Raw genomic sequence first — 12,714 nt, 5'->3', positions numbered from 1 at the left:
CTAAGAAAGGGAGAGAGGGAATGATTTAGGGATTGTGGAGGAGAATATAAATTTGGTAAATGTTTGACAAAATAAGAGATGGGATTTGATCTAATTAACCAATTCTATAGATCTCAAAACCATGAGTAAATTAAGGAAGAATGAATATAGAAATTAAAGAGGCCATTACTGTTGTTGATCAGCTGCCTGCAGAGAATTGCAAATTTCCAGTAAATTACATGTATCGGTAATTGATTGATTAACAAATGCAAGAAAATCAAATTATACTCAGCAATTTATCATAAAACTAGTATTAAAACCCTAGAAATTTATGTTTCTCTTAAGAATTTGAGTAGCCAAGAACTCGACTTTGAAATTGGCTAGCAACAACTGGAGATCGGAGGAGAGGATAGAGGTTGCGACCTCCCAAGCAGCGTTGGTTTGTCGAAACTAAATGAGCCACTAATTTGCTGCCACCCGGTTACATGATTCGGTCTTGTCATTCAAGAAGTGAACAGCTTGCGCCACTTTGATTTGCAAGTCCATTTGCATTAATTGAAGCCTAGTTTGTAGAAAATTCGATGGTGGATTTTGAGTAGGATGGTCGTTGGAGGAGATGCAGCTTCGGCTTCTCTTGGTGGTGGACTTTCAGTAGGATGCTGGTTGGAGGAGATGCAGCTTCAGCTTCTCTTCGTCAATGTTTTTTTTTTATTTTAAGAGGTGAGGGATTCAATTGTGAAACGGAGTTGTTTAATCGATTGCAACCGGCTGCAACAGTCGATCATTTGGCTTGACTTTTTCAGTCAACCCGGTCTGCAACCGTTTCAACCAGTTATGCTTTCTTTCTTTTTTATCCATGTGGTAGATTTTTATTGGTTAGTTAGTCAAATCGCAGGCCGTAAGTTACGAAAATTGTAACTTAGGGGGATCCTAATTTTAAATGTAAATAAACTGTTCTCACCAGGAATTAAGAATTTGTAGATAAGCAGCGGGGCAAGAAAGTCAAACAACATTCTCAACTGTTCCCGAATGGGCATCTAGATTCTAGAGAAAATATAAATTTAAAAAAAAAAAAAAATGAGGAGACAAGATACCAAACACTAACAGTGGTCAAAATCAGAAGCTGAAAATAAATTTATACAGTACGTGCCAGATCACGTGGGGCACACCATAAAGATTTTCCTGCTGGACGCTATTTCGGAATATTGTAATGACCATTATTTCCTCAGGGTCTTCTGTAAATTACAAGGAGAAATAATAATGACGATAATAAATCCAATCAAAATTATTATTATTATTATTATTATTTGGATATCTATTCAGAAAGATGGTTTTGATTTTAGATTTTTTTATTTAAAAAAAATTAATTTTACATTAAATAAAGGATAATCGATTTCGAACTACATTTTCCATAAAATATACTTAATTAATTTTTTTGTTATTGATTTATTTGATGAAATCGTGTCAATTTTCAAAACTTATAAAGTTTTACTTTATAAAAAAAACTCACTTGATTGAAGGAGAAATAAATGACATATTATTTTTTTAAATACTGATTACACATCAAATATAAAATATATGTCCAGAAAAATAATCTTCACAAAAAAAAACATCCATACTGTACTTATATTTTATAAAAAAATAAATTTATAAATATTTAACCCCTATAATATTTGTACCAAGGCTTGAGCTGCTTGGCAGCAGCCAAACCACTTCGACCAAAGAGCCAGCGGCGACATACTTCTTACTCAACGATCAAATGTTGGGTAATGGGAATTTTTTATATATTAGAAATAAAGTTATTGGGATCTGGGGACCAAATATATGTTATGTGAAAAAGTTAAATAAATAAAGATCAGAATTTTTGAATAAATAAAGGGAATAATTGTGAATAATTGTGTTGAGAGCTAGAGCCACCCCTAGCTGTGCAGATGGCCTTCATCATGACCACACGCACAGATCGTTTTAATTATTTATTTTTGTTTGGGGCCTTCTCACTTCACATCACTCCAACGGGACAGTACGGCAGTATTAATAATATTTGTTATTTATTTATTATTTTTGATGGAATGATACATCATTTGAGATTTTATCTGAAACTTAAATGTTGGAATGTATAATATTAGTGGTGCATTTTTATGTGAAAGAGATAAATATTTAATTTGAATTAATCTTAAGCAATTACAATTATGGGTTGGGTCTCTGAATTTAATTTTTATATTTAATATTATCATTTAAATTTTTCACCAGTTTGATTTATTCATATGAATGAAATTACGAAAGTGTGATGCAATAAATCCAGTGAAAAATTAGAAGAGTAATGATACAGCCACAAACTCTTGTACAAACTTATTTTGTACAAACTGACGTGACATTAATTCATTAGTTGAATGAAAATATAAATTAATAAAAACAAATCATGTGGGCTAAGTGATATTTAATTCAACCAATATTATCATGTCACTACAGTTTGTACAAAATAAATTTATACAAAAATTTATGACTGTATCATTACTCAAATTAAAAATCGTACAAATGAAAAAAAAATTCAAATAAGGAATTTAGGCAGGGGAGGCAAGATAAGACGAATTAGCAAATACAAAGTTTAAATTTAGGGATTTTCGCCAACATGGGGATTTTGAAAAGGCGCAAATTATGCATTACGTTGGTCTTTGGGTCAGACGACTGATTCAAATGTCGTACTTTTTTAATTACTGAAGCCGCAGCCGCTTGTCTTTCTCACTGGCCGTATGCAAATCATACCAAATGCGGACAGCACCTTAGCTCCAAAGCCTCTTAATTTTTCGCACCATTTATGTTGTTTTTTTTTTTCCTTAAAAAAAATAAGTTTAAGCTTTTCCTTTCATTTTTTTTTTAATTTCGAGTGCAAATGTCTGTAACCACATACAGTATCTTATGAGTATCATAATCTATAGTCTGAATATCATTAGATGATCGTATTTATTAATTTTCACTTATGTAACAGTATCCATGTTCTGTAACCAAACCCCTGCCAAAATATATAAATTGTTTGAATTCCTTGGGAACAATTTAGACTATATATATATTATAAGAGTTTAGACTATATTTAGTTTGCAAGAACAAATAGTACATTAATTAAATTACTTGCAAATTATTACGTAAATGATTCAATGAATAATTTGGCCTAATATATGATAGGATTGCTTAGAATAACAAGAGCAATGTTATCTGTTAAATCTTCTTCCTAAGAAAAAAAAATTATAAGAAATGCAGATATGCTAAATAGATTCATTTAAAAAATTTTCCAATACTAAATATATATATATAATTTTTAGGTACATACGCTCTCATTTTTTTTAATGTCATATAATTTAATAAAATTATTTTTTAATGTACTATAAAACTGTGTATTTTACTAATGTATGTGCACTAGAGGTGGCAAAAATATCCGTCCGGTCTGTACCCGGGCGTTGTGGGCTGGGTATTACCCGGTCCGGGTATGAAGTCGGGCTGGTCTTGGACATCACTTGATAAACCTGGAACCCGAATTTTATTAAAAAAATATTATAAAATATATATTATTTTAAATATTTATATTTATTTGACTCAATTATTATACATATATAAAGTTTTAAACACTTAAAGTTTATATTTTCATGTCAAACTTTATTGAAATAAATTTAAAACTTATAAAATTACAAAAAAATAAAAAAAATATATACACATATAATATTAAAAAATATAAAATTCGGGTACCTGAATTAAAACTCGGCTCGAACTCGGACCCGAATCGGTTGCATCCGGACAGATCCGGTCATTGCAATACCCGAACCCGGTCCGGGATTTTACCATCGCTAATGTGCACTGACTCTATTAATTATTATACCTTAACAACATGTCCGAGTAAAAAAAAAATTTTGAGGACACCCCTACTAACGGATGACTATATATATAAGGAAAACAAAACTGAGTTATTGTATGAAATCATTTTCCAGTTGGCTAGATGGGCTATCAATGTCTTTGTCCAAGTAATTATTGTTATAAATTGTTTTTTGTTTTTTTTTGGGGGTTGTGAATTGTCTGTCGCTCACCTCTCACATCAGATATTCTGTTACCGGATTATACATGTCGCGGGTTCTGGTCCAAAAATCTTTGCATTCACATACTTTAATTGCTCTCACACAGCGACCAACAACATGATAGCTAAGTGCTGACAATCTTTTCTTGTTTGTTTGCATAGGACACCCCCATTCATTGTCAATCTGGAAAGGGGCCCAAATGTCCAAATGGTAAAGTCAGAGAGACTGTCGACTATTGGGTTTGAGCCTAGTTGCTCACTGGTAACCCACGGCCTCAAAATCAAATCTCTTCTTCAAAAAATTGTGGGTTATGGACATGTTTTGCCCGATTATTTATTTATTTGTGGAAGTACGTATTTTAATTAGGGTCCGGTTATGTTAGAACTACTTTATAGTAGAAGACTCTTTAATAACCATACAATTAAAATTAAGAAAATTATCATTCGTATACCTTATATTTGCTCTGTTATAAAAAATACTACAACACTTTGAGGGTGTATCAATCGTTCACCCTAAATTGACGAAATGTATTAACCGACTATCAAACCGTTAATTGTCGTTTGAAAAGTAACAGAATTATAGTGAATTGATAATTTTACCCTTAAAAATTATCACTTGTATACCCTTAAATTCTCTTTTTATCACTTATATACCCTTAAATTATCATTTGTATCATATGAAAAGACCAAATTACCTTTCTGACGTTATCATATTTAAACGGTAACTAACGGTTTGGTGGTTGGCTGATACATTTTGTCAACTTCGGGTGGACGATTGATACACCCTCAAAGTATTGTAGTATTTTTGATAACAGAGCAAATATAAAGTATACGAATGATAATTTTCCTTAAAATTATAACGTTTTTTTTATTATTTATCATTTTACATGTGTGGTTGTGATTCACGCTCTACCTTAGAACCACTCTAACATAGCCATAACCTTTTAATTAATATTTGACATACTTCTGAGCAGCATTAAAGTCTTTATGTATCTAAAATCTCAGTAAATTTTAAATTGAAATATATGTGTAGAACTATATATATATATATATATATATATATACCGAATGGTCCAATTTTAAAAAATAAATTATCTAAAAATTACCTACAATCAACATTCCCTATCCTCAAACAGCAAAAACTCTTATTCGTTTATGAATAAAGCTATTTTTATCGAAAATAATATAAAATTTAGTACAAAAAAAAAATTATTGTCTTGCGGTGAATTTTTTCGTCCTATAATTTCTTTTTTTTAAGGTCTTCTAGTGACAAGTGCTATTTTTTTTATGCTACTTTTTGTATACATATCAGTTAATGTTGTTCATTTATTTATTAAAAGAAAAAAAAAAGATAAGAGGCTTTACAATCCCCAAGCATCCAGAATTTGAAAAGCCGAAGTTAATTAATTAATTACCAGTTTTAAATGTCAATCAACTAATAAGAATGATAAAAATACATCTTTGAAAATCTAGCAGAATTTGGGCCTAAACCACCAGAACTCTCCAGCGTTTTTTAGCTGAAAAAAATGGGGAAAAAAGAAAAAGAAAAAGAGTTTAAAATGATTCAATAATGGATATAATCTATGATTCAGTACAACTTTAATGGCTAGGATAAAATGAAAGCCAAAATTTGCCGCCAACAATGCCTTCCTCTGCTAGTGACTATATAGTCTATATATACGAATTTGCATGATGGATCGAGGTAGTTCCTTGCAAGCTCTGCCGTAGCATTTCTATGGGTTGAAGAAACTTGAGCCCCCCATATTGATAGCAATCAGTACTAGTATAATTGTGATTACAGCAAACCAAACTAAGGTTGATCCTGCAATCCACATGTTTTCGTTTAATCTTACTAGCATACTGCTGAACACAAAGAACAGAATTTTTTTTTTAAAAAAAGAGCGAAACTCACCTGCAGAAGGCCCATCAGAATCTGAGGGTGATGATTCAGCTCTAAGACCACGAGATCTCAATCCAGTAGACCCTGTACTAGAGACATCATCGAAAATTTTGTTATATCCAGTTTCAGATGAAACTATTCCCTGAAATTCCTCACTCACGAGCAAAGCTGCCAGAACATCCATAAAATCTTTATCCCTTTCATTTGAAGAATCCGTTTGCCCCCGCTCATAAGAACTATCTGTTTCATCGTAATCAGTAAACTCATCATCAGAAGCATCAGTATCTATGGATTCTGCCATAGTTGTGTCATCTTCTTCATCCTCAACGTATGCTTTATAAGTAAGTCGAAGCAGTAACTCTCCAGTAAAACCATTTTTGAACAATCCCCAACCTCCTCGCAATTCCACAATTCTGTCTGTTGGTACAGTGTCTTTTAGAGAGCCCAAATCAACCTGCAATTTTATAGCATTGAGAAAACATGTATGAAGGTATATAAGAGTAAAAGGTTTACCAACCAGAACCATGTAGGTCACATAGTCAAGCCATGAAAGCACTTTCAATAAAAACGTGAAGGGTTGACTTGATTTATACATAAAAACAACGATATCCATATAAGAGATATTTTACCTCTCCTGTACCAATGGATATATCTGCAAAACCAAAAGAATCTTTCACTTGGATGTATAACTTTTGCTTTCTAGGATTTGCTACGAGCAAATGAAAGTCCTGCCAAAAGACAGTTATTAATTAACAAAGGAGGTCTTACAGCTTTGGGTGGAAAATATATATCCTTTTGCCATATAATGAGTATTGAAGATTTAGACTCCATGAAATACACAGATGAAGGCAATCACCTGATTCCAAATTGGCTCACCAGGCGGCCCAAAGACGGTGGTTTGACTATTCTTTTTACTGCGTATAATTTGATCCCCCAAGCTTAGGACAACATATGGATCTGGCTTGCCTGATACGAAAAAAAAAAGGGACCAGTAACTAAATGTATGGAAGACAGGGAGCATAAAAAACCAAATTATACATTCACTTAAGTTTATTGAAACGTGTGACATATCGTGTTTTCATGTAATTATTGAACGTAAACACTACACGTCTGAAGTTCCCAATACCTAAAACGGGGTCAACATGAACGTAAACACTACACGTCTGAAGTTCCCAATACCTAAAACGGGGTCAACATTTGTGTCTGTTTATAATTTACCACATGGATTTACGCCTTATGTTTATATAAAAATATTTGTATACATACTAATGATGATATACAAAATCACTTCTCAAATTTAAGAAACCAGAAATTGCCATTGTATGAAAAAGTGTCACCTACTTAAATTTTCACTGGCAAGAAACTTTTCCAACATATTCTCTGGTACGTTAACTTCTTAGAATTGCAGTCAACACTCAAAAGTAGTCAATGTGCAGACCTATAGAAAAGAAATGAATTCTATAGCCAATTCAAAACCACACAGTTAAAGTATTGTTACCATAAATATAAAAAAGTTTCCGAGCATCTACAAGTGTCACTGATAGCTCTCCAACAAAATCCTCATTCCTGTCTTGCTCGCCAGATTTTAAATCATTTGCAACAGGTCCAACTGCTTTTCCTTTCTGAAAATCTAAAACAATCTTCTTTGGACGTACAAATAATCGAGGCAAATCCTCAGTCAGAAGTTTTTTCAAAAACCTAGAAAATGCAGTCAAGTATTAAGTTAAAAATGTGTGGTGTGTATATACGAAATTAATCTCGTTCAAGAAAGTTATATTAATCAACTAATAATAACAATAAGAAATAAGTCCACTTACATTGAGAGTACAGGAATTGCTGGTATGGCCCAATGCATCCATGAACGAGATAAAAGAACATGTATCAATATCCTTAAACTTCAGAGACTTATCTTAAGAAATTTATAGAACAATAAGGCCAAAACACATTAAGCATACAGACATAATATCAAACAATATCTAATTTAACAACAAAAATGAAATATGTTTTATGTTAAGCTAATTGAATTTTGCCTTAAGAGAAATCAGCTCATGAAATCTCCCAAGCAAACAAGACCTAGAGAAAATCATCAGACAAATGGACAGGTTCAGAGGAATGAAGATGCTGTACAACTTCAGCATGTTCTATGTTACTTTTAGATATGCTTTCCATAGATCACCATCAAACAAAATCTTTACACAAGAAGGAGAATATTAAACTAATTACTTGGAACATAGGACAAGCTTTTTTCAGTTTTAAAAGTATTTGAGGCGGCATAGTTCTTTGGATACCTTATGATGTGCATAACAATTTTAGACAATACAGAACTCAGTACATCATGAGCAAGACTTAAATTCTATATCAAAACTTTGTCTATTAACCAGTGCTAGGCTCAGACAACTACTTCAGTTACAATAACGCAACAGAAGCAGAATATTTACAGAAGAAATATGTCGGAGTCCTCTAGAGAGTAGGAACAGCTTTTCTCTATTTTCTTATTTTATTTTTTAACTAGAAAGGAGAGAATATCTTATGCTTTCAGTATCAAAATTTCAATCCTAAGATTGGGAAACCAAAAAAAAAAAATTCTGAGAATAGGTTGTAGCATTCCAACAGACAAAATGCTTTTCTATGCATTAAGTGCCATGTGCTTTTAAGGAGAAAGTTCAGATATTTATAGGAATAGAACTTTCAACAAAGTGACAACGTATTCCTCACTTCGAGAGATTTTAATGTAAAAATCCTTCAGTTGGTTCCCATTAGCAGTGCCATTGTATGTTTCAACATCATGTCTGAACGAGATCTAAAAAATCTGAAGGTTCAGTTGTCATTTATGCAGTACTTCAATTTTATCGCTTTCCGGTGTAAATATAACGACTATTATCATCCTCTAGCTGTCCTAACAACATGAACATTACATTAAGGGATAACATCCAATTCTCCTGCAGAGGAGTTGCAACCCCTGCTAGTCGAGTTATCCCTTCATTGTTTTGTGATATTATCTTCACCAGTAAGTTTGTTTCAATAGCTCATCTCAAACATGCAAATTTGTTGCAGAATGCATAAAATGTGAGAAGTAGCATATTTATAGGTAATAAATATGTCATACCCATTAAATTAAACAAGCGGAAGGGTGACAATTCAAACTTGATCTTGGGAAGTGAAACAAAAGCCCAAGAAACAGCTCCCACCCAAGGCTCTGTGGGTATCAACCGCAGTTTGACCCAAAGCTCCCCATCAATGTCAAAATCCCGGACGCCAACTGGCACAGCAATTGGTATAATGCCAAATTTTAGTGAGAGCATTAACAACATGCGAGCACCACCAGTGTAACGAAGGCCTATTTGGTACCTAGATAACATAACGAGAACTGGAAATCAGTTTTTCATATTTACATCACTAAGATGAAATTTTAGCATGCAACAGTCCAGAAAAAGGCCCCAAAAGAAATGCCAAAACAAGCAAGTTATTTTGTACTGATGGCATATTTCATTCCAGAAAAGAATCTCATTCCAACTTCTTAATACATGTCAACAGATCAAAGTGAATCCGACCTGAATATCATCTACTAGTTGACTTTGGATGGGGGCATCTGATCCATTAACCCACGAAAATCAGGATTTAACTGACCTAGTCAATAATCAATAATCTGATATATCACACATGGCAACCGGATCCAACAAAAATATAGTGTGGACATCTGCCATTCCTTTTCCTTTTTGTTAAAGATGATATTTGAATCAAGGACCCACATTAATGAACTTTCAATATATGAATATTCCAACGAATGTTATGCACGAGTATGCCAAGAACATATTACATTATCAGATTGGAGAAAAACTATGATATAATGTTAATAAGTTAGAATTTGCATCCATAATGTAGATCTGCTTTACCCACTAAATAAAGTAATTTCGTTACGTATTCAGTTCAAACTGGGTCAGATAACATAGAGATTGGATACTTTTACAGCTTTAATGATATGACCCTTCAAACATATGGTAACATCACCACCTCATGTTGCATAGGTGATTTTTTTTTTTTTTTAATTTGACCATAAGATATTAGAAGCTATTGGTATGTCTCTACTTCTTCCAAAGAAAAATATGATTTTCTTTTCTTTTTTTTTTTTTAAAAAAAAGAATTGTATAACTGGCATGATATCCTTCATTATAGACAAATAGAAGGGGAGAACCAGCATTAATACTCCGCACACACAAAATCACCATCTATCTAACAGAAAAATCAACATGCTAGCAGAACCTAAACCAATGAATCAAATAATTCTAGAATTTCTAAAACAATGTACAAATCCCCATGAACCATGAACCGAATCCAGTGATGTTCTTAAGGAGATTATAATTTCATAATATCCTAAGGAGCTTATGCACTCAAACAATAAAAATAAGGCACTGATTTCTCGGGTGAGGAACCGTGAAGGTTCATATGGTTATAAACCTATTTTATCTTCTTATCTTCTACCCCTTCAGTCCGTTGCTATGTTGTGCCCATTTTGAACTGACAGAGGGCAGAACTAACCTCGACTTCATTCTTGAAACACATTTCGACCATCAAAACCTTTTATCTTCCACTGAAGACTATCCTATCGTTAAAAAAAAAATTTCAAAACTAATAGAAACCTACCTTCTGAGTTCATGCTATCATTAGGCAGTAATCGCATAGAAAGGGATTTATGTTAACATTGTTAGTTCTATAACATTAACCAGATAACTGAATCAAACAAGATTGTTATTGTTACATTTGCAATCAAAAAAATTGTTATATATAATATTCCAACTGTAAGTTATAATGTAATTACAAAAGCAATCATGAAATAAGTAATGCATTAAAGTGACAGAAAACTTACTGCAAATCATTAACGCGACGCGAAGTCCTACGCTCAACATTTCTGACAGACAATGGATCATCACCCAAGGAAAACTGCTTAATCTCAACTCTCTCAACATAATCAGGCTTCTTTAAGTCATCAATAACAGGCTGCAACAACCCAATTATCCAATTCTCGATTCCGCCTCTATAAACCTTCCACAACTTCCCCAACACCATATTCACCCACTCCACCGACTCTTTCCTCTGCAAATCCTTCTCCAAAAACAAAGAAAAGCTAGTGGGCACCTGCGGCCACGCCCCGCGTAACTTGTCCTCATTTCTCATTTTGCTGTTTCTCTTCCTCGAAGTCCATAGCTTATCAAAAGCGACACCAACAAAGAAAAAGAACACAAACAACCCAGCTATGTTTCGATTGATTGGAGGCGAAGGAATTGGGTGAATCACACCCAATTGGGTTCTAAGTTTATCTACGAGTGGGTCTTCTTGAAAGCCTCTAAAATTTGAACCCATTTGAATCGGTGACGAAGAAGAAGATGATTCTTCTTCTTGTGCGGCCTCCAGTTCATTTGAAATTCGTTTAGCTACATAGTTTCTCGTGCCCCGTCTACTTATGCTCAAATTCTTGCTTCTCCCATCATTGGGGATAACGCAAGCCCGAAAACTGAATCTCTTACTGAGTAAAATTCTTTTTCTCCGTTTTCTCGAGAAAGTCGTGACGCCAAAGCCGTTGCTCTTACATGGGCAAAGCTCTGGGATAACAATGATCTTCCGCGAGAAATTGAAACTCGCAGAAGAAGATTGTAGAATCATTTATTGATAATCAGAGATATGGGCATGGGAATCACTAAATGCATCTTCTTTGAAGCAAAATTATAAATTGAAACCCACGATTGAAGAAGTCTCACTAATGTATCAAATATTCAAATTCAACCCGGAGGACTGAATTGGAGTGAAGTTGAAAAGTCCATAAAAGAAGAAGCAAAATTGAAGAACAAATGGAAATGAAAAGATGCTTTAAAGCCCAAGAAGAAGGAGAGTTTGTGTGGGAAAACTGTTCAGGAGCTGAGGCCATAGAATGTGCAAGACGTGGATAACAGTTATTATTTATTTATATTAATTTAGTAATTTTGGAAAAAATGGCACGTGGGTCGGAGCCGACGCGAATATGGGGGGAAGTTTTTTTATTGTTCCACGCGGACAATTTTATTTTCAGTGCAAGTGCTGGAACAGATTGCGTGTACCGCGGCACTTAGGGTCAATTTGTGGCCGTTGTTGTGTTAAAATCAAAAAGAGTGTTATGTTGTTGATTGCATTGCAGCCCATTTATCAAGCATTCGTACTTGAAAGAAAAATAAAAAAATTGTGCCGAAATTGTAAAGTTGGTCACTTTGAACCATTCTTAGAATACATAAGAGTAGGGTACATTTAGCCATAGAATTGCTGCTTTCACAATTATTAATAATAGTGTGAAGGTAGTTTTGTTCTTTAGAAAACGTGAGTGGAAAAAATATTTTTTTTTGAAAATTAGTGAGAATGTAAGTTTGAGCCGTATTTAAAAATTGACAATCTTTTTTTTTTTATGAAATGTGAATGGAGTAAACATTCTTAGAACATTAATAAAGGTATAAATTTAAGCAATATTTAAATATTGCACTCTTCTTCCTTATGAAATGTGGATAGAATAGATGTCCATCGAAAATTATTTCGTGAGTGGAGTAGACGTCCCAATATGAGAGGTAGACGTCCCTCGAATATTAGTGAGAGTATAAATCTGGGTAGCATCTAAAAATTGGCAAACTTCTCTCTTACGATATGTGAGTGGAATAAACGTCCTTATATATTAGTGAGGGTATAAATCTGGAAAGTACTTGATAATATTTAAAAATGTATACTAATTCCAAAAATAGTATGATTTGTAAATATTAGT

General features: G+C 33.3%; 1 protein-coding gene across 1 annotated transcript; it reads right to left on the bottom strand.

Annotated features, from left to right (window-relative positions):
• Positions 1–5,423: 5,423 nt before the first annotated feature.
• On the bottom strand, positions 5,424–11,851 carry LOC18044078 (tricalbin-3). Its single transcript, XM_006437444.2, has 8 exons — positions 10,804–11,851; positions 9,046–9,287; positions 7,757–7,775; positions 7,438–7,637; positions 6,796–6,905; positions 6,569–6,667; positions 5,952–6,393; positions 5,424–5,861 (listed from the first exon to the last, which is right to left on the bottom strand). Exons 1-8 carry the CDS (start codon positions 11,595–11,597, stop codon positions 5,773–5,775), a joined length of 1,995 nt encoding a protein of 664 aa, XP_006437507.1. The 5' UTR covers positions 11,598–11,851; the 3' UTR covers positions 5,424–5,772.
• Positions 11,852–12,714: the final 863 nt, after the last annotated feature.

The sequence above is a fragment of the Citrus clementina genome, unplaced genomic scaffold (assembly GCF_000493195.1).
Source record: "Citrus clementina cultivar Clemenules unplaced genomic scaffold, Citrus_clementina_v1.0 scaffold_4, whole genome shotgun sequence".
Lineage (NCBI taxonomy): Eukaryota > Viridiplantae > Streptophyta > Magnoliopsida > Sapindales > Rutaceae > Citrus > Citrus x clementina.
This window is presented reverse-complemented; position numbering and strand designations above follow the sequence as displayed.